Source organism: Thalassophryne amazonica, chromosome 5 (assembly GCF_902500255.1).
Source record: "Thalassophryne amazonica chromosome 5, fThaAma1.1, whole genome shotgun sequence".
NCBI lineage: Eukaryota > Metazoa > Chordata > Actinopteri > Batrachoidiformes > Batrachoididae > Thalassophryne > Thalassophryne amazonica.
Window position 1 is genome coordinate 130,967,536 of NC_047107.1, and position 26,780 is coordinate 130,994,315.

The following is a 26,780-nucleotide window of genomic DNA, read 5'->3' on the forward strand; positions in this document are numbered from 1 at the left end:
GTGCTGCTCCACAGCCTGTCTAGTGGATTTTTATTTATATTTTTATTTTATTTTTTAGCACTGTTGTTGTGCGTTACCTGTGCTGCTCCACAGCCTGTCTAGTGGATTTTTATTTTTATTTTATTTTATTTTTTAGCACTGTTGTTGTGCGTTACCTGTGCTGCTCCACAGCCTGTCTAGTGGATTTTTATTTTATTTTAGCACTGTTGTCGTGCGTTACCTGTGCTGCTCCACAGCCTGTCCAGTGGATTTTTATTTTTATTTTATTTTATTTTTTAGCACTGTTGTTGTGCGTTACCTGTGCTGCTCCACAGCCTGTCTAGTGGATTTTTATTTTATTTTAGCACTGTTGTCGTGCGTTACCTGTGCTGCTCCACAGCCTGTTCAGTGGATTTTTATTTTATTTTTTACCACTGTTGTCGTGTGTTACCTGTGCTGCTCTACAGCCTGTTCAGTGGATTTTTATTTTATTTTTTACCACTGTTGTCGTGTGTTACCTGTGCTGCTCTACAGCCTGTTCAGTGGATTTTTATTTTATTTTTTACCACTGTTGTCGTGTGTTACCTGTGCTGCTCTACAGCCTGTTCAGTGGATTTTTATTTTATTTTTTACCACTGTTGTCGTGTGTTACCTGTGCTGCTCCACAGCCTGTCCAGTGGATTTTTATTTTATTTTTTTTGGGCGCTGTTGTCGTGCGTTACCTGTGCTGCTCCACAGCCTGTCTAGTGGATTTTTATTTTGTTTTAGCACTGTTGTCGTGCGTTACCTGTGCTGCTCCACAGCCTGTTCAGTGGATTTTTATTTTATTTTTTACCACTGTTGTCGTGTGTTACCTGTGCTGCTCCACAGCCTGTCCAGTGGATTTTGATTTTGATTTTATTTTTTTTGGCACTGTTGTCGTGTGTTACCTGTGCTGCTCCACAGCCTGTCTAGTGGATTTTTATTTTATTTTTTACCACTGTTGTCGTGTGTTACCTGTGCTGCTCCGCAGCCTGTCCAGTGGATTTTTATTTTATTATTTTATTTTATTTATTTATTTATTTATTTATTTTTTAGCACTGTTGTCGTGCGTTACCTGTGCTGCTCCACAGCCTGTCCAGTGGATTTTTATTTTATTTTTTAGCACTGTTGTCATGCGTTACCTGTGCTGCTCCACAGCCTGTCCAGTGGATTTTTATTTTATTTTTTACCACTGTTGTCGTGTGTTACCTGTGCTGCTCCACAGCCTGTCCAGTGGATTTTGATTTTGATTTTATTTTTTTGGGCGCTGTTGTCGTGCGTTACCTGTGCTGCTCCACAGCCTGTCCAGTGGATTTTTATTTAGCGCTGTTGTCGTGCGTTACCTGTGCTGCTCCACAGCCTGTCTAGTGGATTTTTATTTTGTTTTAGCACTGTTGTCGTGCGTTGCCTGTGCTGCTCCACAGCCTGTCCAGTGGATTTTTATTTTTATTTTATTTTTTAGCACTGTTGTTGTGCGTTACCTGTGCTGCTCCACAGCCTGTCCAGTGGATTTTTATTTAGCGCTGTTGTCGTGCGTTACCTGTGCTGCTCCACAGCCTGTCCAGTGGATTTTTATTTTGTTTTAGCACTGTTGTCGTGTGTTACCTGTGCTGCTCCACAGCCTGTTCAGTGGATTTTTATTTTATTTTTTACCACTGTTGTCGTGTGTTACCTGTGCTGCTCCACAGCCTGTCCAGTGGATTTTGATTTTGATTTTATTTTTTTTGGCACTGTTGTCGTGTGTTACCTGTGCTGCTCCACAGCCTGTCTAGTGGATTTTTATTTTATTTTTTACCACTGTTGTCGTGTGTTACCTGTGCTGCTCCGCAGCCTGTCCAGTGGATTTTTATTTTATTATTTTATTTTATTTATTTATTTATTTATTTTATTTTTTAGCACTGTTGTCGTGCGTTACCTGTGCTGCTCCACAGCCTGTCCAGTGGATTTTTATTTTATTTTTTAGCACTGTTGTCATGCGTTACCTGTGCTGCTCCACAGCCTGTCCAGTGGATTTTTATTTTATTTTTTACCACTGTTGTCGTGTGTTACCTGTGCTGCTCCACAGCCTGTCCAGTGGATTTTGATTTTGATTTTATTTTTTTGGGCGCTGTTGTCGTGCGTTACCTGTGCTGCTCCACAGCCTGTCCAGTGGATTTTTATTTAGCGCTGTTGTCGTGCGTTACCTGTGCTGCTCCACAGCCTGTCTAGTGGATTTTTATTTTGTTTTAGCACTGTTGTCGTGCGTTGCCTGTGCTGCTCCACAGCCTGTCCAGTGGATTTTTATTTTTATTTTATTTTTTAGCACTGTTGTTGTGCGTTACCTGTGCTGCTCCACAGCCTGTCCAGTGGATTTTTATTTAGCGCTGTTGTCGTGCGTTACCTGTGCTGCTCCACAGCCTGTCCAGTGGATTTTTATTTTGTTTTAGCACTGTTGTCGTGCGTTACCTGTGCTGCTCCACAGCCTGTCTAGTGGATTTTTATTTTGTTTTAGCACTGTTGTCGTGCGTTGCCTGTGCTGCTCCACAGCCTGTCCAGTGGATTTTTATTTTTATTTTATTTTTTAGCACTGTTGTTGTGCGTTACCTGTGCTGCTCCACAGCCTGTCCAGTGGATTTTTATTTAGCGCTGTTGTTGTGCATTACCTGTGCTGCTCCACAGCCTGTCCAGTGGATTTTTATTTAGCGCTGTTGTTGTGCATTACCTGTGCTGCTCCACAGCCTGTCTAGTGGATTTTTATTTTGTTTTAGCACTGTTGTTGTGCGTTACCTGTGCTGCTCCACAGCCTGTCTAGTGGATTTTTATTTTGTTTTAGCACTGTTGTTGTGCGTTACCTGTGCTGCTCCACAGCCTGTCTAGTGGATTTTTATTTTGTTTTAGCACTGTTGTCGTGCGTTACCTGTGCTGCTCCACAGCCTGTCTAGTGGATTTTTATTTTTATTTTATTTTTTAGCACTGTTGTTGTGCGTTACCTGTGCTGCTCCACAGCCTGTCTAGTGGATTTTTATTTTATTTTAGCACTGTTGTCGTGCGTTACCTGTGCTGCTCCACAGCCTGTCTAGTTGATTTTTATTTTATTTTAGCACTGTTGTTGTGCGTTACCTGTGCTGCTCCACAGCCTGTCTAGTGGATTTTTATTTTGTTTTAGCACTGTTGTCGTGCGTTACCTGTGCTGCTCCACAGCCTGTCTAGTGGATTTTTATTTTATTTTAGCACTGTTGTCGTGCGTTACCTGTGCTGCTCCACAGCCTGTCTAGTGGATTTTTATTTTGTTTTAGCACTGTTGTCGTGCGTTACCTGTGCTGCTCCACAGCCTGTCTAGTTGATTTTTATTTTATTTTAGCACTGTTGTTGTGCGTTACCTGTGCTGCTCCACAGCCTGTCTAGTGGATTTTTATTTTGTTTTAGCACTGTTGTCGTGCGTTACCTGTGCTGCTCCACAGCCTGTCCAGTGGATTTTTATTTTTATTTTATTTTATTTTTTAGCACTGTTGTTGTGCGTTACCTGTGCTGCTCCACAGCCTGTCTAGTGGATTTTTATTTTATTTTAGCACTGTTGTCGTGCGTTACCTGTGCTGCTCCACAGCCTGTCTAGTTGATTTTTATTTTATTTTAGCACTGTTGTTGTGCGTTACCTGTGCTGCTCCACAGCCTGTCTAGTGGATTTTTATTTTGTTTTAGCACTGTTGTCGTGCGTTACCTGTGCTGCTCCACAGCCTGTCTAGTGGATTTTTATTTTATTTTAGCACTGTTGTCGTGCGTTACCTGTGCTGCTCCACAGCCTGTCTAGTGGATTTTTATTTTGTTTTAGCACTGTTGTCGTGCGTTGCCTGTGCTGCTCCACAGCCTGTCCAGTGGATTTTTATTTTTATTTTATTTTTTAGCACTGTTGTTGTGCGTTACCTGTGCTGCTCCACAGCCTGTCTAGTGTCGGATTCCCTGTTTGGGAATCCGCTAGCTTAGCATAGCTACTAGCTCTTAGCCGTTTTAGCATGGCGGCTTCTCCTGTCTCTCCTGCACTTTTCTGCTCTGGGTGTGAAATGTTTAGTTATTCCTCGGCCTCTTTTAGCAGTAACGGTACTTGTAATAAGTGCAGCTTATTCGTAGCTTTGGAGGCCAGGCTGGGCGAATTGGAGGCTCGGCTCCGCACCGTGGAAAATTCTACAGCTAACCAGGCCCCTGTAGTCGGTGCGGACCAAGGTAGCTTAGCCGCCGTTAGTTCCCCCCTGGCAGACCCCGTGCAGTCGGGAAGGCAGGCTGACTGGGTGACTGTGAGGAGGAAGCGTAGCCCTAAACAGAAGCCCCGTGTACACCGTCAACCCGTTCACATCTCTAACCGTTTTTCCCCACTCGACGATACACTCGCCGAGGATCAAACTCTGGTTATTGGCGACTCTGTTTTGAGAAATGTGAAGTTAGCGACACCAGCAACCATTGTCAATTGTCTTCCGGGGGCCAGAGCAGGCGACATCGAAGGACATTTGAAATTGCTGGCTAAGGCTAAGCGTAAATTTGGTAAAATTGTAATTCACGTCGGCAGTAATGACACTCGGTTACGCCAATCGGAGGTCACTAAAATTAACATTGAATCGGTGTGTAACTTTGCAAAAACAATGTCGGACTCTGTAGTTTTCTCTGGGCCCCTCCCCAATCAGACCGGGAGTGACATGTTTAGCCGCATGTTCTCCTTGAATTGCTGGCTGTCTGAGTGGTGTCCAAAAAATGAGGTGGGCTTCATTGATAATTGGCAAAGCTTCTGGGGAAAACCTGGTCTTGTTAGGAGAGACGGCATCCATCCCACTTTAGAGGGAGCAGCTCTCATTTCTAGAAATCTGGCCAATTTTTTGGGATCCTCCAAACTGTGACTGTCTAGCGTTGGGACCAGGAGGCAGAGCTGTGGTCTTATACACCTCTCTGCAGCTTCTCTCCCCCTGCCATCCCCTCGTTGCCCCATCCCCATAGAGACGGTGCCTGCTCCCAGACCACCAATAACTAGCAAAAATCTATTTAAGCATAAAAATTCAAAAAGAAAAAATAATATAGCACCTTCAATTGCACCACAGACTAAAACAGTTAAATGTGGTCTATTAAACATTAGGTCTCTCTCTTCTAAGTCCCTGTTAGTAAATGATATAATAATTGATCAACATATTGATTTATTCTGCCTAACAGAAACTTGGTTACAGCAGGATGAATATGTTAGTTTAAATGAGTCAACACCCCCGAGTCACACTAACTGTCAGAATGCTCGTAGCACGGGCCGGGGCGGAGGATTAGCAGCAATCTTCCATTCCAGCTTATTAATTAATCAAAAACCTAGACAGAGCTTTAATTCATTTGAAAGCTTGTATCTTAGTCTTGTCCATCCAAATTGGAAGTCCCAAAAACCAGTTTTATTTGTTATTATCTATCGTCCACCTGGTCGTTACTGTGAGTTTCTCTGTGAATTTTCAGACCTTTTGTCTGACTTAGTGCTTAGCTCAGATAAGATAATTATAGTGGGCGACTTTAACATCCACACAGATGCTGAGAATGACAGCCTCAACACTGCATTTAATCTATTATTAGACTCTATCGGCTTTGCTCAAAAAGTAAATGAGTCCACCCACCACTTTAATCATATTTTAGATCTTGTTCTGACTTATGGTATGGAAATAGAAGACTTAACAGTATTCCCTGAAAACTCCCTTTTGTCTGATCATTTTTTAATAACATTTACATTTACCCTGATGGACTACCCTGCAGTGGGGAATAAGTTTCTTTACACTAGAAGTCTTTCAGAAAGCGCTGTAACTAGGTTTAAGGATATGATTCCTTCTTTATGTTCTCTAATGTCATATACCAACACAGAGCAGAGTAGCTACCTAAACTCTGTAAGGGAGTTAGAGTATCTTGTCAATAGTTTTACATCCTCATTGAAGACAACTTTGGATGCTGTAGCTCCTCTGAAAAAGAGAGCTTTAAATCAGAAGTGTCTGACTCTGTGGTATAACTCACAAACTCGTAGCTTAAAGCAGATAACCCGTAAGTTGGAGAGGAAATGGCGTCTCACTAATTTAGAAGATCTTCACTTAGCCTGGAAAAAGAGTTTGTTGCTCTATAAGAAAGCCCTTCGTGAAGCTAGGACATCTTTCTACTCATCACTAATTGAAGAAAATAAGAACAACCCCAGGTTTCTTTTCAGCACTGTAGCCAGGCTGACAAAGAGTCAGAGCTCTATTGAGCTGAGTATTCCATTAACTTTAACTAGTAATGACTTCATGACTTTCTTTGCTAACAAAATTTTGACTATTAGAGAAAAAATTACTCATAACCATCCCAAAGATGTATCGTTATCTTTGGCTGCTTTCAGTGATGCCGGTATTTGGTTAGACTCTTTCTCTCCGATTGTTCTGTCTGAGTTATTTTCATTAGTTACTTCATCCAAACCATCAACAAGCTTATTAGACCCCATTCCTGCCAGGCTGCTCAAGGAAGTCCTACCATTATTTAATGCTTCAATCTTAAATATGATCAATCTATCTTTGTTAGTTGGTTATGTACCACAGGCCTTTAAGGTGGCAGTAATTAAACCATTACTTAAAAAGCCATCACTTGACCCAGCTATCTTAGCTAATTATAGGCCAATCTCCAACCTTCCTTTTCTCTCAAAGATTCTTGAGAGGGTAGTTGTAAAACAGCTAACTGATCACCTGCAGAGGAATGGTCTATTTGAAGAGTTTCAGTCAGGTTTTAGAATTCATCATAGTACAGAAACAGCATTAGTGAAGGTTACAAATGATCTTCTTATGGCTTCGGACAGTGGACTTATCTCTGTGCTTGTTCTGTTGGACCTCAGTGCTGCTTTTGATACTGTTGACCATAAAATTTTATTACAGAGATTAGAGCATGTCATAGGTATTAAAGGCATTGCGCTGCGGTGGTTTGAATCATATTTGTCTAATAGATTACAGTTTGTTCATGTAAATGGGGAATCTTCTTCACAGACTAAAGTTAATTATGGAGTTCCACAAGGTTCTGTGCTAGGACCAATTTTATTCACTTTATACATGCTTCCCTTGGGCAGTATTATTAGACGGTATTGCTTAAATTTTCATTGTTACGCAGATGATACCCAGCTTTATCTATCCATGAAGCCAGAGGATACGCACCAATTAGCTAAACTGCAGGATTGTCTTACAGACATAAAGACATGGATGACCTCTAATTTCCTGCTTTTAAACTCAGATAAAACTGAAGTTATTGTACTTGGCCCCACAAATCTTAGAAGCATGGTGTCTAACCAGATCGTTACTCTGGATGGCATTTCCCTGATCTCTGGTAATACTGTGAGAAATCTTGGAGTTATTTTTGATCAGGATATGTCATTCAAAGCGCATATTAAACAAATATGTAGGACTGCCTTTTTGCATTTACGCAATATCTCTAAAATCAGAAAGGTCTTGTCTCAGAGTGATGCTGAAAAACTAATTCATGCATTTGTTTCCTCTAGGCTGGACTATTGTAATTCATTATTATCAGGTTGTCCTAAAAGTTCCCTAAAAAGCCTTCAGTTGGTTCAGAATGCTGCAGCTAGAGTACTGACGGGGACTAGCAGGAGAGAGCATATCTCACCCGTGTTGGCCTCCCTTCATTGGCTTCCTGTTAATGCTAGAATAGAATTTAAAATTCTTCTTCTTACTTATAAGGTTTTGAATAATCAGGTCCCATCTTATCTTAGGGACCTCATAGTACCATATTACCCCATTAGAGCGCTTCGCTCTCAGACTGCGGGCTTACTTGTAGTTCCTAGGGTTTGTAAGAGTAGAATGGGAGGCAGAGCCTTCAGCTTTCAGGCTCCTCTCCTGTGGAACCAGCTCCCAATTCAGATCAGGGAGACAGATACCCTCTCTACTTTTAAGATTAGGCTTAAAACTTTCCTTTTCGCTAAGGCTTATAGTTAGGGCTGGATCGGGTGACCCTGGACCATCCCTTGGTTATGTTGCTTTAGACGTAGACTGTGTTTCATAATTATTGTATGGCCTTGCCTTGCAATGTGGAGCGCCTTGGGGCAACTGTTTGTTGTGATTTGGCGCTATACAAGAAAAAAGTTGATTGATTGATTGAAAAGTTCCCTAAAAAGCCTTCAGTTAATTCAAAATGCTGCAGCTAGAGTGCTGACGGGGACTAGAAGGAGAGAGCATATCTCACCCATATTGACCTCTCTTCATTGGCTTCCTGTTAATTCTAGAATAGAATTTAAAATTCTTCTTCTTACTTATAAGGTTTTGAATAATCAGGTCCCATCTTATCTTAGGGACCTCATAGTACCATATCACCCCAATAGAGCGCTTCGCTCTCAGACTGCAGGCTTACTTGTAGTTCCTAGGGTTTGTAAGAGTAGAATGGGAGGCAGAGCCTTCAGCTTTCAGGCTCCTCTCCTGTGGAACCAGCTCCCAATTCAGATCAGGGAGACAGACACCCTCTCTACTTTTAAGATTAGGCTTAAAACTTTCCTTTTTGCTAAAGCTTATAGTTAGGGCTGGATCAGGTGACCCTGAACCATCCCTTAGTTATGCTGCTATAGACGTAGACTGCTGGGGGGTTCCCATGATGCACTGTTTCTTTCTCTTTTTGCTCTGTATGCACCACTCTGCATTTAATCATTAGTGATCAATCTCTGCTCCCCTCCACAGCATGTCTTTTTCCTGGTTCTCTCCCTCAGCCCCAACCAGTCCCGGCAGGGGACTGCCCCTCCCTGAGCCTGGTTCTGCTGGAGGTTTCTTCCTGTTAAAAGGGAGTTTTTCTTTCCCACTGTAGCCAAGTGCTTGCTCACAGGGGGTCGTTTTGACCGTTGGGGTTTTACATAATTATTGTATGGCCTTGCCTTACAATATAAAGCGCCTTGGGGCAACTGTTTGTTGTGATTTGGCGCTATATAAAAAAAAAATTGAATTGAATTGAATTGAATTGTGCCCACCCCTGTGGACCAAACATACTGTCATAGTACATTTCTAATATATTATGTGCACCCAGTTGGGGGGGTATGTTTAATATTTTGAAGTAAATATGTAAAACTGATCAAGGACAAACTATTCAAAACATCTCTGGCTGAAATATGTTAAAATACTGAGGACGACACAGAGAAATGTGTCAGTTGCCCATGAAAAAAACCCTGTTAGTACATTATCCCGATAATACATGATCACACCGGACACTATTGTGACTGACCGTTAAAAGAAAACACCTTTTCAGCTGCTTTTCCATGAAAATTTAAAGGTGATAGAGAGAGGTTGAATGGGGCATTAATCCTTGTTCTGTGATGTGATATGATATGTAGCCCCCAAAAAAATTGGTTGGGTCTGTAATGGCTCAGAACCTTTCTAAAAGGCTCTCTGAAACAGCTATGTTACTATGCTGGGTTTAGAATGCCTCATTTGCTTTTAATGGCGTCGTTTCGGAGCTTATTTGGCAACCTCATTATGAAATGCAGGTAGGTGTTGGCGCTGATCGGTTGCCGTTGTTTGATTGGCTGCCCTTGCTCTCTCGCCTTTGAACCACTGCTTCGATTGGTTCAAGGTTCAAAGCAAAGCCGCGCTGCAGAAAAGTTGTTTACGGACCCGCTGCAGGGTCTGTAATCAATACAGAAATTATCATTTTCCTGACAAACACCCCCTAAAACAACGGCCACTCTGAAGGACCGATAACAGAATCGTTAAGCACAAAGCTTATTGATGTCGGTGGATCGAGTCATTTCTTAACGACACCCAAAAGGAACCGGTTCTCCATACACATCCCTAGCTGCTAAGGGGTTAGCTCATTCCCTTTAGAGGAACAAACCAGAGCTAACGTGCCATTCTAACAACAGGAATATGGTGCAACACAAATTTAAAACAAAAGAAAATGTGATACTCACAGGCTGTACTGATTGCTGGGGTTGATTCTGTCGCAGAGTCAGAACTGACCCTCTACTGAGTATTAAATGCCGACTGAAGCCAGCTCGAAATCGTGCAAGGTTTGTGAAACAGTCCTCCGTGAAATGCGCAGAGCAAAGAAATAGTCGGTGGTTGTATGTACTGGGGATGCGGTTAAAAATGAATAAAAGTCAGTGATCGCGTACATTACTTTCCGTGGGAAGATCGTAGTCCGCTAAAACAGCCTGAGAAAGCACAGCTGGAGCTCGTCATTGCTTCTCTTTGAGTGTTACGAATGGGTGGGCACAACCTTATGAATAATTAATTTCGAAGGGGGGGGGCTATTGGTGAAAAAGTGACGTAAGTTTTCTCTCAAAAACAGATTGGCCTGTTTTCTAGGAGCAATTCACAAAAGGAGAAATACTTGAAACAGAGGTTCTGAAACTTGCTGGCACTTCGTGTGTTTTCCCCACAGCGGGGAGACTCTGAACTAACACCAAAAACATGAAAAAGATGATTTTGATTCTCTATCCTCTTTAAAAAAAAAAAAAAAAGCAATTGATCATTTCAAAGGCATACTAATGGCACATGATTTACATATTTTCATGTCTGGGAAAAATTTGGGATTAAATGGGTTAATGATGTGAAGTAATGAGGTGATTGGTAGTAAGATCTCACCCATATTGGCCTCTCTTCATTGGCTTCCTGTTAATTCTAGAATAGAATTTAAAATTCTTCTTCTTACTTATAAGGTTTTGAATAATCAGGTCCCATCTTATCTTAGGGACCTCGTAGTACCATATCACCCCAATAGAGCGCTTCGCTCTCAGACTGCAGGCTTACTTGTAGTTCCTAGGGTTTGTAAGAGTAGAATGGGAGGCAGAGCCTTCAGCTTTCAGGCTCCTCTCCTGTGGAACCAGCTCCCAATTCAGATCAGGGAGACAGACACCCTCTCTACTTTTAAGATTAGGCTTAAAACTTTCCTTTTTGCTAAAGCTTATAGTTAGGGCTGGATCAGGTGACCCTGAACCATCCCTTAGTTATGCTGCTATAGATGTAGACTGCTGGGGGGTTCCCATGATGCACTGTTTCTTTCTCTTTTTGCGCTGTATGCACCACTCTGCATTTAATCATTAGTGATCGATCTCTGCTCCCCTCCACAGCATGTCTTTTTCCTGGTTCTCTCCCTCAGCCCCAACCAGTCCCAGCAGAAGACTGCCCCTCCCTGAGCCTGGTTCTGCTGGAGGTTTCTTCCTGTTAAAAGGGAGTTTTTCTTTCCCACTGTCGCCAAGTGCTTGCTCACAGGGGGTCGTTTTGACCGTTGGGGTTTTACATAATTATTGTATGGCCTTGCCTTACAATATAAAGCGCCTTGGGGCAACTGTTTGTTGTGATTTGGCGCTATATAAAAAAATTGATTGATTGAAGATACATTTAAAACATTTAGCACTTTTCAAACATTTCTCTCTGCTCAGCTGTCAGTCAGTCAGTCTGTCCTGCTCGAGCATCACATAACGTTTCAAACAGACTTCTACTGCTCACCTTCTAGCCAATCAGAGGCCAAAAGGACGGAACCTTCCCCTACCATCCTACATTTCGCAGATTCGCCTCTGGTTTCCTCCCACATTCAAAGCCATGCGGGTTAAGTGAATTGGAAACTTGATAATTGTCCAGGGGCCTCATGTACAAAGTGTGTGTACACACAAAAACCCAGTGTACGTCCGTCTCCACGTGCAGGTGTATCAAATGTGACTTGATCGTGGAAATGTGTGGTGCATCACGCAAAAATCCTGGCTGGCTACGTACATTTCTACAGCTATTGTGGTCTCTGATATGTACAGGTGACACATTTAACACACCCACGTGTTTGCAGTTACGATTGTAGCGACCCCTACAGGTCACCAACATAAAAGATTCTCAAACTAGGGTAAGAAAGACAGGCAGAGGCATGGTTCCAAGTTACAATAATTCTCAATTTTATTTCCAAATGTTTAAAATTAACCAATTGTTTTGTGGTTAAAAGTAATTAACAAATACTCAGAACATTGAGGGATTAGTCAACAGCGAGGGCTTACCGGTGAGAAGGAGGCACCAGCAGTGATGGTCCCTAAAGAAAAAGATAAGCACCCCAGTCACACGTGCCACACACGTCACAATCACACTGTGAAGGTCCAGTCCTGCAGGGTGGGTGAAACACAACACCCACAAGGGCTACTGCACCAAGAGACCTGGATGTATGTCTGAGTTAGCCACCAGAAGGTATGCTAACGTTAGCACGGTCAGAAAACACATACTAAAGCCAGATAAGGCAAAGCAGCAGCGGTCCTATGCAGCCAATCCAGAGCTGCTGTCCACCCCAGGACTCAGTAAAAGAGTCACTTGGTCACAGGAAGGGAGGGAGGAGCACCACAGCTGATGATGCAGCCGTAACAACCTGCAGATTACGTTTCCCCACGACACAATAGTACAGATTTCCTGTCTACTGAACTGCAGAAAGCGAGGCGCGTAGCCAGGTAGCACAAGGAAGGAGGCTAGCAGCTCGCTGCACAATGACGTGCTGCACCGGGAGTGAAGCAAACAAGCAGGTGGCGGAAGTGGAGCGGTTAAGGGTGCCTACTCAATGCCGTACAGAACCAGGAAGGGGGCCAACCACTAAGGCACTACTCTTTTTAAAGTGCGCCCTTAACGAGGATTGGATGAACCAAATGACTTTCAGGGGAGAGAAGGAGAACACCTCCTGCTACATTCTACCCCTGCCTTTTTCATCATCGCCCAGACAATGTATCAATTCAGCCTAAACTAATCCCAAGGTCTAAAAAGTGCAGTCATTGCATTGGACACTGGGCCAGAACCACCCACCATCCCATCCACCACTTGACCCACGGGCCTAGGTAGGTGATACCTATTGGAGTGCTGGCCTGCTGTTGACCGTGCAGTTTGCCTAACTGCTCCCCCACTGGCATTCAAAGGAACAGTTTGTGGACTTGCCAGTGGGGCAGGTGGCAAATCAGTCACCTCAGGGGCAGGAGAAACTAGCACCTGCCCTGGAAGAACTGCACCACCCCGCAAAGGTGAGGTGCTTGGAGTCACTGCCACCATGCAACTAGGGGTCCAATGAGAAATTTCATGGGTCACCACAAACAAATCACTTTCTGGGGGTTCCTCCGCCAGAAGTTCTCCTTCAGGAGAAAGGGGACCAAGGTCTGCAGGGGTACCAACTCCAACCACTGCCTTCAACAGGGTTCTGTGGACCGTTTTAATTTTGGAGTGGTCTTCTGCGGGGGCAATAGTATACACTGAGCCCCCGTCTTTTGGTGCTTTCAGGACTTGATACAAAACAGAACTTCAAAAGTCCTGAATTTTGTTACGGCCCTTTACACTACAGTCCCGCAGCAATACCAACTGCCCTCCCTGCAGAGGAACATCCTGGACCCGCTGATTGTAGTTGTTCCGTCGATGCTCCATTGCCAACCTCAGCCTCTCTCTGGCACCCTCAAATGCCATCTGCAGATGGGCTTGGTGCTCTTGGATCCATTCAGAAACACCACCCCCAACTGGACTTTGGACACGGCCCAACAAAAAGTCAACTGGGAGCCTAGGCTCTTGTCCAAACATTAAAAAGAATGGAGATTCACCTGTTGACTGATAGGGGTGGTGTTATATGAGTAAAGAAGTTGAGGTAGGCAGGAGTGCCACTCAGGTTTCGGAGAGACAGGCAGAGTATGCAGCAGGTTTTGGAGGGTTTGATTAAACCGTTCACACTGCCCATTGCCAGCTGGATGGTATGGCATTGTATGGGACTTTTCAGTGCCATAAAGACTGCAAAGCTGCTGGATCAGTAAGCTCTCAAAATTACGACCCTGATCAGAGTGAATACGAGCGGGGACCCCAAACTTACAAGACCATTCTGTAACCAAAACATGTGCCACTGTGGATGCACGTTGGTCATGGGTGGGAATGGCCAGTGTGTATTTACTAAAAACATCCGTCATGACGAGGACATTCTCAAGACCTGTAGCAGTAGGTTCCAGTACCGTAAAATCCATGGCCAAGATTTGGCCTAGATGCAAGCAGGTGCCCCATAAACCTGAGAGCAGCTGGTTAGGTGTTTTTGGCAACATGGCACCTATCACAGGACTGGCACCACTGCGCCATGTCAGCGGACATACCTGGCCAATAACAGCCAATAGCTCTAAGGTCCTTTAAACACCTTGATGGCCATGTCTCTGGTGTACTTCAGTTAGTACCTCTTCTTTTAATGCCGTAGGCAACACCAGCTGCAACACCCCCTCGGTACCATCAGGGTGAAAGGCCCGCTGATACAACATGCCCCTCTTCTCCACCAAGCGGTCCCACTGATGGAGCAGAACCAGGGCAGGGTGAGAGAGTTGTTTGCACTCCACATAAGTTGGAGCCGCTTCTGCACCCAGAAAGCCAAAAGTTCTTGGATAACAGGGTCAGCCTGTTGGAGTTGGGAGAGATCCCGGCGAGCATAGTGAGGCAGAGCAACAACAGCACCCTGAATTGCTTCAGCTGCACTAGGCTGCAGTACTTGCTGTAAGGCGACAGGAACCGGTGTAACAGGCAGCATAGCTTCTAGGTCTAATGGACCAGGAGGATGCTGATGGGATAACACATCAGCATTCCTGTTAACCCTACCGGTTTGATAACAAATGTCGAAATCGAATTGCGCGAGTTGGGCCGCCCAGCGCTGTTCCGTGGCACCAAGCTTAGCAGAGAAAAGGTGGTTCAAGGGATTGTTGTCAGTGTAGACCACACACTTATGACCAAGCAGGTATCCTCGAAATTTTGCAGTCATGGAACACTTGAGAGCCAAAAACTCCAACTTCATGGAGCTATAATTTTCCATATTGCGCTCAGTGGGCCGTAGACCTCTGCTGGCATAAGCGATTGGCCTAACCTGGCCATTCTGCTGCTGTGACAGTACTGCCCCCAAACCGCCATAGCTTGCCTCAACCTCCAAGATGAAAGGAAGGGAAAAGTTGGCGTAAGCCAGCACAGGCGCGGTGGTGAATTTGGTCTTCAATGACTCAAAACTCTGATGACACTCATCAGACCAGTGCCCAACCACGGTATGTGATCTGTTTCTGGACCTTTTGCCTCCCAGCTCAGCCACCAACCTGTGTAAGGGTGACGCCAACTTGGCAAAGCCCTCCACAAACCGGCGGTAACAGCTGGCAAAACCCAGAAATGACCACAGTTCGGAAATTGTGGTGGGAGGCTGCCAATTGCCACCACTTCGACCTTGCTAGGGTCTGTGGCAACACCCTTATCAGAAATCACATGTCCCAAATAACACACTTCCCTCTGACAAAAGGAGCATTTGGAAAGCTTTGCTTTGAGGCCCTCTCGCTGCAACCGCCCGAGCACCACCTCCAACCTTTGCAGGTGTTGATCAACAGTAGAGGAAAAGACCACAATATCATCCAGGTAAAGCAGCAATGAGTGGCATTGCTGATCACCAAAAAGCCTCTGCATCAATCTCTGGAAGGTGCTTGGAGCATTACAGAGCCTGAAGGGCATACGATTCCACTCAAACAAGCCAAATGGTGTGCAAAACGTCGTTTTGGCTCAATCTCCCTCTGCAACTGGAACCTGATTGTACCCACTGGTGAGGTCCATAGTCGAAAACCAGCGAGCCCCAGTCAGAGCATCCAAAGACTCCTCAATACGATGCAGAGGGAAAGCATCCTTCCTGGTTTTACTGTTTAACTGCCTGTAATCCACACACATGCGGAGGCTGCCATCCTTCTTTTTAACAAGGACAATGGGAGAAGCATATGGACTGCTGCTCTCCCTAATCACCTGAGCCTCCAGCAGTTAGTTTATGTGTGCTTTTATTACCTCATATTCAGATGGAGGAATACGCCTGTAGCGCTGCCGAACAGGAGCATCATCCAACAAAGGGATGTCATGGGTGATCAGGTTTGTACAACCAAGATCACCATCATGAGCAGCGAATACAGAAGCATACTTTGTGAGGAGAGCTCTGACCATACACTGATCTTCAGCAGACAAGGAAGCCAAGGGAAGGGAGGCGATCTACTCAAGAACAGAAGTGGAAGCCGACTGGGATGAGACTGTGGCCACATTAGATGATACGTCTGTGACCCCAGCAGGAAGACTCACAACGTCTACCTCAGTTAGGCTGCCAACTACTGTATGGGGATAGAGCAGTGCCTCTGTGAACCCTACATTCACTATAGGAATGTAGGCTGTTCCCCCGACAACCCGAACCAAGGCTGGTGAGGCAAGTAGTCCAGCAGGGAGGCCAGATTCCAAAGGCTCAAACAATGCAGCAGTACCTGAGTAGTGTCCAGAACAGGTTGCCGCAACAATCTGCATTACCCCACCAGGAATTCGCGACATCCTCCCGCCACACACCTTGACCTCACCAGAGTCAGACCGACGAGTTGACACACTAGCTTGATGGCATGAATGTAGCACCTGCACAACTGCTTCGGGGGCCTCAAATCAAACATTGCAAGGTCATGTTGGCCAAACAGCTCCTGGTAGCACTTGCGTATGATGTTCATCCCCAAGACACCAGGGGCTGGTGCCGATACACTACCAGGAGGATCCCTGACCACCAGAACCCCACATTGTGGCATGAGCTTGCCACAAAAGTCAATTGGAAGCTCCAAGTAGCCAATATAGGGGATAGCCAAACCATTGGCTGCTCTGAGTTGAACCCACTGGCAAGACTGAAGCTTCTCCTCACCCCATGGCTTAAAGTGTTGAAGGAAAAAACTCTCTGTAATTGTAGAGACCATAGAACCAGTGTCCACTAAGCAAGAGACACTGACTCCACCCATGCTCGCAGCTAAATGGGGACAAGATGACACAAGTTTAGCAACTTCAGAATTGCCAACGGCAAACTTTGAGCCTGTGGCTGCACCCTCCGAACTGTGGCTCTGCAATTCGGCGGGAACTAGTTTTCCAACGGTTCAACAGAATGGATCTGCCGGCTGGTCATGCATGCAGGAGGAGAAAACTGAGTGCCCGAGGCCACACGAACCCCATCAACCTCCCTAGAAAAGTGACCTGGTTGCTGACATCTTTTACAAATAAGAGGGCCACGATGGGAGCAACTACGCTGACGGGAGCTGCGTAACTGGGAAATGCTCTGAGTGAGCTGATTGTGCTGCTCCTGCTGGAGTTTGAGCATCTCCCTCATCTCAGTTAGCTCAGACACATAAGATGGATTAACTGTGGGGCCACTGTTAACACCATACTGAAAGCCAAGCATTGAAGGGACAGAAGGACTATGACCCTGAGCTCCCGCAGGCAGACCCTCCCGTTCCCACCAAATTGCCTCACCCCAAACCTCAAGTAATGTAGCAGTAGGCTGCCCGCGCACATATTGTTTCAACTCCCGAAGGAGGGAACCATCACTAACATGCTCTATGAATTGATCATGTAGCAGGACGTCAGCATTCGGCATGTTGTCCAGGGCACGTTGTTTAATAGATGCCATTAAACTCATCAATGCTAATGAGAACTCTTGCAATGTTTCACCTTCTTGTTGTCGTCGGGAGAAGAACGCTTCCTGCAGAGCAACATAAGAATCACAACAGCCATACAACTCCTGCAACACAGCAATAATTTTATCTGGATCTTCCCGCTCTTTCCTCGGCCGAAATTTAATCTCTTCACGCGCCTCCCCCTCAAGGTGATCGAACAAAAAGAACACCCTGTCAGATGTAGATAAATGACACGCTCTCATACAAGCCTCTACCTCCTCAATCCATTCACTCAGTCCTATCCCTGATCTTCCCCTAAACATAGGGCATTTCCTGTCCCGAGGTACCAAAACTAGCCTCTCAGGAAGGGAGGCAACAGGACGTCCAGCAGACACTGAAGTGCTAGGGCCCGACCCAACTGCAGCCTGCTCCTGTTGCAACCCCTCATTGTCTGCCTTCAACTGAGTGACTAACTCTCTTAATTCCTGCAACTGGTCCTCCATAGCTATAACTTAACAACAACAAAAAAAACTTCTTGGAATAAATAAAGAAAAAAAAAAAATCCCAAATAGTGATACTTTACTGATTGTGAACCCACTGCTGCTTTGCCTCAAAACAATACCAAACAATAAAAAAAAGAAATTGAGGAACACAGGTCTCTGCTCTTACCCTATGAGAATCCTGTTCGTGACGCCAGATTGTGGCGACCCCTACAGGTCACCAACAAAAAAGATTCTCAAACTAGGGCAAGAAAGACAGGCAGAGGCATGGTTCCAAGTTACAGTAATTCACAATTTTATTTCCAAATGTTTAAAATTAACAGATTGTTTTGTGGTTAAAAGTAATTAACAAATACTCAGAACGTTGAGGGATTAGTCAACAGCGAGGGCTTACCGGTGAGAAGGAGGCACCAGCAGTGATGGTCCCTAAAGAAAAAGATAAGCACCCCAGTCACACGTGACACACACGTCACAATCACACTGTGCCAGTCCCGCAGGGTGGGTGAAACACAACACACCAAAATTGAGGGATCTAACACCCTGGGCCCCTACACCAGCACCGTTGCCCAGCAACTGGAAAGCAAATAATAAAAAAAAAAAATCAAGACATCCCTCAAATCAGAGGTTTCAAACCGGTTCCAGAAAGGGCCAAAAGGGTGCAGGCTTCTGCAGATGAAGTGTACAAGATCCTGTCAACTTTAAATTCAAGCAAGGCTACCAGTTTAGCCCAGCTGTCCACAAAGTTTATTAAAGATGGTGCCATGGTCATTTCTTCAGCCCTTGCACATATTCTGAATCTGTCCATTGCTTCCTGATGATCTAAAATCACCAAGGGTGATTTCCCTTCATAAGAAGGCAAGTAAGACAGATCCTGGCAACTACAGACCTGTTTCAATTCTTAGTACTATCTCTAAATTGGTTGAGAGAGTTGTGTTTTACCAGTTGCACAAGTATCTCACTGATAATTAATCAGTATCTCACTGAGTATCAATAGGTTTTCCACCAACATTTTCGACTGACACCAGTCTCATCCACCTATTGGATTTCATCAGACAGGAACAGGATGAAGGCAATTATTTTGGGATGGTGTTGCTGGATCTCCAAAAAGCTTTTGATACAGTGGACCATAGCAGATTAATCATGAAACTGGAAGCTATAGGCTTCATCAAAGTGCAGTGGACTGGTTTAAGTCCTACTTGCAATCACACACACGTCATGGAAATTGGGGGCACCCTTTCTGATCCAACTGCCATTTCTTGTGGTGTTCCCCAAGGGTCTATACTTGCCCCTTTACGCTTTTTGAACTATGTTAATGATATTACCTCAGCAGTAAATTGCAAATTGTTACTTTATGCCGATGACTCTGTCCTAATTGTGGCTGACAAGAGTCCTGAGGTAATACAACATAGATTATCAAGGGAGTTGGAATTGATTAGAGAATGGCTGATCAACAATAGATTATCCCTACATTAAGGAAAAACAGAGTCTATACTCTTTTCCTCAAAAGAAGACTCAGCAAAACCTAAAACATTCAGGTACAATGTGATGGCACCGTGCTTGCAAATCGCTCGCATGTTAAATATCTGGGCCTTTTTTGGACCAATCTCTGGATGGAGAGCTGATAGTGGACAATATAATAAGGAAGTCCAATGCAAAATTGAAGTTTCTGTATTGGCAGGCTAAGCACATTAGCCAAGAAACTAAAAGACTATTGGTGTCGGCAATTATTCAGAGTCACTATGACTATGTGTGCACTTCATGGTATTCTGGGCTAACTAAAAGATGCAAAGACAGATTACAGGTTTCCCAGAACAAAATTGTTCATTTTCCTTTGGATCCACCGGCCAGAAAACATGTTGGTGCTGCTGAGTACAATCAGGTCAAAATGTTGCCAGTCCACAGGTGTGTTGCCCAGCTCAAGCTAAACCTTGTTTTTAAAATTCTTCATGGTATGACCCCCAGTTATTTTTCATATCAGTTCAGCTTGGTTCAAAATTTAAATTCCATCAATACTCAATCATGAAAATTCAGTAAGGTATATCTTATATATTATATTCCAATTCTAAGGCGGAACTATGCCAGTATAAAAAGGTATATCTAACCCCCAATCTCATTTCTCTTTTGTACCCCTTCCCCTTCCCCTTGGCCCTACCCCTACCCCTACGCCTACCCCTTTAAAACAAGGGGTAAGGCGAAGGGGTATGCCTCTAGCCCTATGAATTGAGACACCCCTCCACCTTAGGAGAGAAAAAAAACTGCCTGTGTCTTCACTGCCGTCTTCACTGTTTGTTAACATGATATCTAAAAAGGAAGAGTAAAATAGGAGAATAGAAAAGAGTAGAGTAGAGCCACTTAGGTGCCTGGTCTTGAGAACCAGGAATGGTTCTGTGCATCTTCCCTGCTGATTCCTCACGTCAAGGCATTCAGCAAATCTTCCTTTGCGTATACCTCCAATACTGCATTTAATGGTCTTCCAAGCAGTATAAAGACTCTGACCACTCTTGATCATTTTAAATCAGCTGATGAACATAATTTTTTTAGGGAATTAACTCACCAGGAGCAAAACATTTTTATGTATTTTTAGCAAAAGTCAGTTCTGTTTTTTTTCTTCTTCTTCTTCTTCTTCTTTTTGGTTTAGTTCTCGTTTTCTTTTAGTCATTCTAAGTGAGACTAGTCATTCTGTTGTTTAGTTTTCTATTTTTTCTTTTTTATTAGTTGCAGTTTTCTGTATTTTTCTTTGGTGTCCTATCTTTTTAGTTTTTCTGGCCTATCTTTTTATCATTATTTGTCATAATTATTATTTGTTTATTATTCTTATTTATTATTATATTTACTATTGGTATTACTATTATTATTATAGATATTGTCATCACTACTTTTTGATTATTATTTTTTGTTCATTTTTTTACTTGTTAGCATTACAAACATTGTACCATGATTGTCTGTTGACTTGTAAGGACCACATTGGAAATAAGCGTTTATGTGTTCATGTGTTATCCTGGTTTATAATATCATATTTACATGTTGCGTGTTTGTTTGCATTATCTGTCAAATAAACAAATCAAATCAAGATGCTGCACCGAAAGAGATCTATCTGGGAAGTCACTGTATAATATGACATTATAAAATAATACTTGTATGCCTGAAGCGAGAGTGGTTTTGGCAGCGATTTGACTCCATATAAATCAAATCAAATCAATTTATTTATATAGCGCCAAATCACAACAAACAGTTGCCCCAAGGCGCTTTATATTGTAAGACAAGGCCATACAATAATTATGTAAAACCCCAACGGTCAAAACGACCCCCTGTGAGCAAGCACTTGGCTACAGTGGGAAGGAAAAACTCCCTTTTAACAGGAAGAAACCTCCAGCAGAACCAGGCTCAGGGAGGGGCAGTCTTCTGCTGGGACTGGTTGGGGCTGAGGGAGAGAACCAGGAAAAAGACATGCTGTGGAGGGGAGCAGAGATCAATCACTAATGATTAAATGCAGAGTGGTGCATACAGAGCAAAAAGAGAAAGAAACACTCAGTGCATCATGGGAACCCCCCAGCAGTCTAAGTCTATAGCAGCATAACTAAGGGATGGTTCAGGGTCACCTGATCCAGCCCTAACTATAAGCTTTAGCAAAAAGGAAAGTTTTAACCCTAATCTTAAAAGTAGAGAGGGTGTCTGTCTCCCTGATCTGAATTGGGAGCTGGTTCCACAGGAGAGGAGCCTGAAAGCTGAAGGCTCTGCCTCCCATTCTACTCTTACAAACCCTAGGAACTACAAGTAAGCCTGCAGTCTGAAATGTAGAAATGTAGACCATAGTAAGGCTCTGAGTGGACCTATGTTCCGGACTGAGATCACCCCTGTAGATCCGTGTACCTGCTTTCTGTGCATGTGCGTTAGACGGGGAGTTTATTCCGTACTGATTTTGTCCTTTCTGTGTGCAAACCAAACTCAGGTTTACATGCGGGTTATTTTTCTCCGTACAATAAAACCAGCTCTGTCCTTTCCGCACACAGAAAAGATAAAACTCAGTACAGAAGAAATTACCCGGGTTTTGCACATGCGCAGACAGCGAATATACAAGTGTGGTCTCAGTGAGCTCAGTATTCCGTACTGAGATTACCCCCGTACTAATTCTGACTCCGTTTTGTCAATTCTGAATAAATTTTGTTGTAAACAAAAAAGAAGGGGGGGGGGGGTGGAGAGCGAGCTGGAGTCTGCGTCATCATGGTGAGAAATTTAGACAAAGTAAAGACAATAACCAACAATGTAGCCCTTCAAAATAAAATGCACGACTAGATTTGTCTTTTATTCGATTTGCAGAAAGTCATTGGCGTAGATATTTGTGTGTTTATTAAACATTTAAAAGATGAAGGTTTGAAATAAACCCCGCAAAATGCGTCGTTTGTTGTGATTCTGACGCTGGTGATTTTATTGTGAAGCGTTTCCTGTAAATGATGCGTGTTGTGTTTGGTGAGATGACAGTCAGCAGTCGAACATGTTTGGCTAAAAGTGAAAAAGCAGCTCAGGATGAAATTTTTGGAATAAAGTAAATGGAACCAAAAGCTCTGGACGGCGGCTTCGAACCGGAAGTGACGCAGCAGACAGCAGGTCGGTTCCGTTGGACCGGCGGACGTAACAGCTTCGTGTCTGACAGATTTTGTTGGAAAGTACAAACAGAACCAAAGAGAACTAGTTACCGGTTTCTTTTTATAATAGAACAACTCACTAGACACTGGTTTCGTTAATAAAACTAATAACTAGTTACTGGTTGCTTTTTTAAAATCGAGAACTAACAATAATTAGTTAGTAGTTTCTTTTAGCTGGTTTTAGTTCAAGGATTCTTTTTTTTTTTAGTCCAGATTTGGGGTTTTTTTTTTTTTGTTTGTTTGTTTTGTTTTTTGCTTTAGTCCAGATGTTGTTTGTTTATTTATTTATTTATTTATTTTTAGTCCATATGTAGTTTGTTTATTTATTTATTGTCCAGATGTAGTTTCGGATTTTTTTGTTTGTTTGTTTGTTTTGTTTTGTTTTTTGCTTTAGTCCAAATGTAGTTTATTCATTCATTTATTTATTTATTTATTTATTTATTGTCCAGATGTAGTTTCAGGGTTTTTTTTTTTTTATGTTTTTTGCTTTAGTCCAAATGTAGTTTGTTTATTTATTTATTTATTTATTTATTTATTTTTAGTCCAGATATAGTTTGTTTTTTGCTTTAGTCCATATGTAGTTTATTTATTGTCCAGATGTAGTTTCTGGTTGTTGTTTTTTTTTTTTTGGTTTTTGCTTTAGCCCAGATGTAGTTTACTTATTTATTTTAGTCCAGATGTCGTTTTTTATTTATTTATTTTTAGTCCAGATGTAGTTTCTGTTTATTCTTTGTTTGTTTTGTTTTTTGCTTTAGCCCAGATGTAGTTTACTTATTTATTTTAGTCCAGATGTCGTTTTTTTTATTTATTTATTTTTAGTCCAGATGTAGTTTGCTTTTTTGTTTTGTTTTAGTCCAGATTCAGTTTATTTATTTATTTTAGTCCAGGTGTAGTTTGTTTTTTGTTTGTTTTCTGCTTTAGTCCAGATGTAGTTTTTTTATGTATTTATTTATTTATTTATTGTCCAGACGATTTTGCTTTTTTTAGTTCAGATGTTGTTTATTTATTTATTTTAGTCCAGTATTTTAGTTTTTTAGTATTTAGTATTTTAGTTTATTTGTTTTTTGTTTTAGTCCAGATGTAGTTTTTTTTATTATTATTTATTTATTTTAGTCCAGATATAGTTTGTTTTTTTGCTTTTTTAAATCCAGATGTAGGTTTTTTTGTTTTGTTTTTTGTTTTTGTTTTAGTCCAGGTGTGTGTGTGTGTGTGTGTGTGTGTGTGTGTGTGTGTGTGTGTGTGTGTGTGTGTGTGTGTGTGTGTGTGTGTGTGTGTGTGTGTGTGTGTGTTTTAGTCCAGATGTAGTTTTTATTTATTTATTTATTTATTTATTTTTAGTCCAGATGTAGTTTGCTTTTTTTTTGTTTCTGTCCAGATATAGTTTGGGTTTTTTTTTTTTTTTTTGCTTTTTATTTTAATCCAGATGTAGGTTTTTTGTTTTGTTTTTTGTTTTACTCCAGATGTGTGTGTGTGTGTGTGTGTTTTGTTTTTTAAGTCCAGATGTTGTTTGTTTGTTTTAATCCAGATGTAGTTTTTGTTTTTTGCTTGTTTTGTTTTAGTCCAGATGTGTGTGTCACACACACACACACACACACACACAGCCGGATGTCACAGTGTGCACACTTTGACATTGTAACACTGTCTGTAGCACAGTCTGTGACGGGATCTGTGACACTGTAACTGAAATAACTGCTTCAGTGTGTCCTGCAGATGTGCAGCAGATGTTGGTGGTTAAAGACGAGGATCTGGACCAGGAGGAACCGGATCCCCCACACGTTAAAGAGGAAGACGAGGAGACTGATATCACCGAGTTGGCATTGGCTCATGTCCCTGTGAAGAGTGAAGATGATGAAGAGAAACTGCAGTTGTCACAGCTTCATCAGAAACAAACTGAGGAGACCAGAGGGGCGGAGCTTCAGGAGGACTGTGGAGGACCAGAACCAGACACAGACTCAGAGTCAGAAAGTGACGACGAGGCTTCAGAGTCTTCTGGCACCGAGACTGATAACAGTGATGACTGCAAGGAGAGTGGAGACAGTCAGACACGTTGGAACTCTGTAAGAAATACTGAAGTTGCTGGAAGTGACACAAGCAAGAAAGTAAACCGCTGCACTGAGTGTGGGGAAATATTTGGCTACAAGAGCCACCTGAAGGCACACATGATCTGTCACACGCAGGGGAAACAGTTCAGCTGCCCCGAGTGTGGCAAGAGACTACGGCACAAACGCAATCTGAAGACACACATGAGAACTCATACAGGAGAGAAACCATTCAGCTGCTCTGAGTGCAGTCAAGCATTTAGACACAAACACAGTCTGAAGACACACATGAGGACTCACACAGGAGAGAAACCATTTCGTTGTGCTGGCTGCAGTAAAACCTTTCGTTCAAAGAACAATCTGACACAGCACATCAGACTGCACACAGGAGAAAAACCTTACAGCTGTTCCATTTGTAAGAAACATTTTCGACACAGTGGTCATGTTGTGAGACACATGACCGTCCACACAGGAGAGAGACCGTTCAGATGCACCAGCTGTGGGAAAGGATACAGCAAAAAGTCCTACCTGGAAAACCACGAATGTGTTCCCTATGAAGAGACAAAACCCAAAACCATCCAGCTGGAATGATCATCCTTCATGATGTTACATTTCTGTCCATCCTGATATCACAGACAAATCCTAAACTGTTCAACAGCTTTTCACCAGCTGCGAGACATCTGTGCGGCTGTGGAGAACAACAAACGTTATTCACATTTCACAGAATCAAACATTTTGTAGTTCCTACTGAAACCAGTAATCATAATCATCTAAACCAGTTTTGATTAAAAAATTCTGTTAGACACATTTTATTTTTTATTTTTTAAAACCACTGCTTCCTCACAGCCAGAAGGTCCCGGGATCTAATCTGACGGGGTTTTATCTGTTCTTCTCCTGTACTTTCAGTAATTGTTGCAGCGTTTCATCCGATCCCATTTTTGGGGGATGTTGGTGAAACGTGGGATCAGGTTGAACATTTTAGCAGTTTGTTTTTTGGTGTGCTGCTGGTTGATGCCGTTTGTAACATTTTCCTGCAATGTTTCCGCTTTGTATCTGTGACAAATTTCTCACACTTTGTTTTACTTTATTTGTTTTAAGTTTAGTTTTATTGTTCTTGTGGTCAGAGCACCGGGTTGGCTGATGTTGGGCTCCGCTCTTGTGAAGCACCTAAGGGAGACTTGTCTTGTGATTTGGTGCAACATAAATAAAAATGAGGTGAGATGAAGAAAAAACTAAGCAAACAGAAGTTTATCTATATCTCATGTCTCTGAGTCCTCACATCTAAAATTTAGCAATGCCTGGAAAGAACGGATGAGGTTAAAGGTCAGTGGTGTTTGGTGATGGTGTTACTTTTGCATAAAGATGATTTGAATTACAGAAAAGTAATTTAACTCAAACTTACTGTGAACCTGATGAGAATATACTCATATTTTGGCTGTTTTAGTTTTGGGGTTTTTTGGTTGATTTTTTTGTTGTTTTTGCTGGGACAAAAGGACAATAATGCTGATTTTACAGCACTTCATGGAGTAAATTGATTTCTCTGGTCTGATGAGACAAAGACTGAAATCCTTGGTGTCATGTTTGGAGGAAACCAGGCACCATCCCTACAGTGAAGCATGGTGGTGGCAGCATCATGCTGTGGGGATGATTTTCAGCAGCAGGAACTGGGAGACTCGTCAGGATTGAGGGAAAGATGAATGCAGCAATGTACAGAGACATCCTGGATGAAAACCTGCTCCAGAGCGCTCTTGACCTCAGACTGGGGCGATGGTTCATCTTTCAGCAGGACAATGACCCTAAACACACAGCCAAGATATCAAAGGAGTGTCTTCAGGACAACTCTGTGAATGTCCTTGAGTGGTCCAGCCAGAGCCCAGACCTGAATCTGAGTGAACATCTCTAGAGAGATCTGAAAATGTCTGTGCACCGACGCTCCCCATCCAACCTGATGGAGCTTGAGAGGTGCTGCAAAAAGGAATGGACCAAACTGTCCAAAGATAGGTGCAGCAAGCTTGTAGCATCATGTTCAAGAAGACTTGAGGCTGGAATTGCTGCCAAAGGTGCATCAACAAAGTATTGAGCAAAGGCTGTGAATACATATGGACATGAGATTTCTTAGTTTTTGTTTTTAATGAATTTGCAAAAGTCTATAAAAAAAAAAGCTCGTTATTGTCATTATAGGGTGTTGTGAGTAGAATTTTAAAGAAAAAAATTAAATTTCATC

The 26,780-nt window shown here is 42.8% G+C and overlaps 1 protein-coding gene across 1 annotated transcript in view; it reads left to right on the top strand.

Annotated features, from left to right (window-relative positions):
- The window catches only part of LOC117510020 (zinc finger protein 69-like), a 47,421-nt gene extending 22,034 nt beyond the window's left edge, over window positions 1–25,387 (top strand). Inside the window, exons 3-6 of the mRNA XM_034169625.1 lie at window positions 12,860–12,961; window positions 13,215–13,472; window positions 14,158–14,447; window positions 24,166–25,387. Of these exons, the coding sequence (XP_034025516.1) occupies window positions 12,860–12,961; window positions 13,215–13,472; window positions 14,158–14,447; window positions 24,166–25,147 (1,632 nt within the window). The 3' untranslated portion in view covers window positions 25,148–25,387. The remainder of the gene's footprint in view (window positions 1–12,859; window positions 12,962–13,214; window positions 13,473–14,157; window positions 14,448–24,165) is intronic.
- Window positions 25,388–26,780: the final 1,393 nt, after the last annotated feature.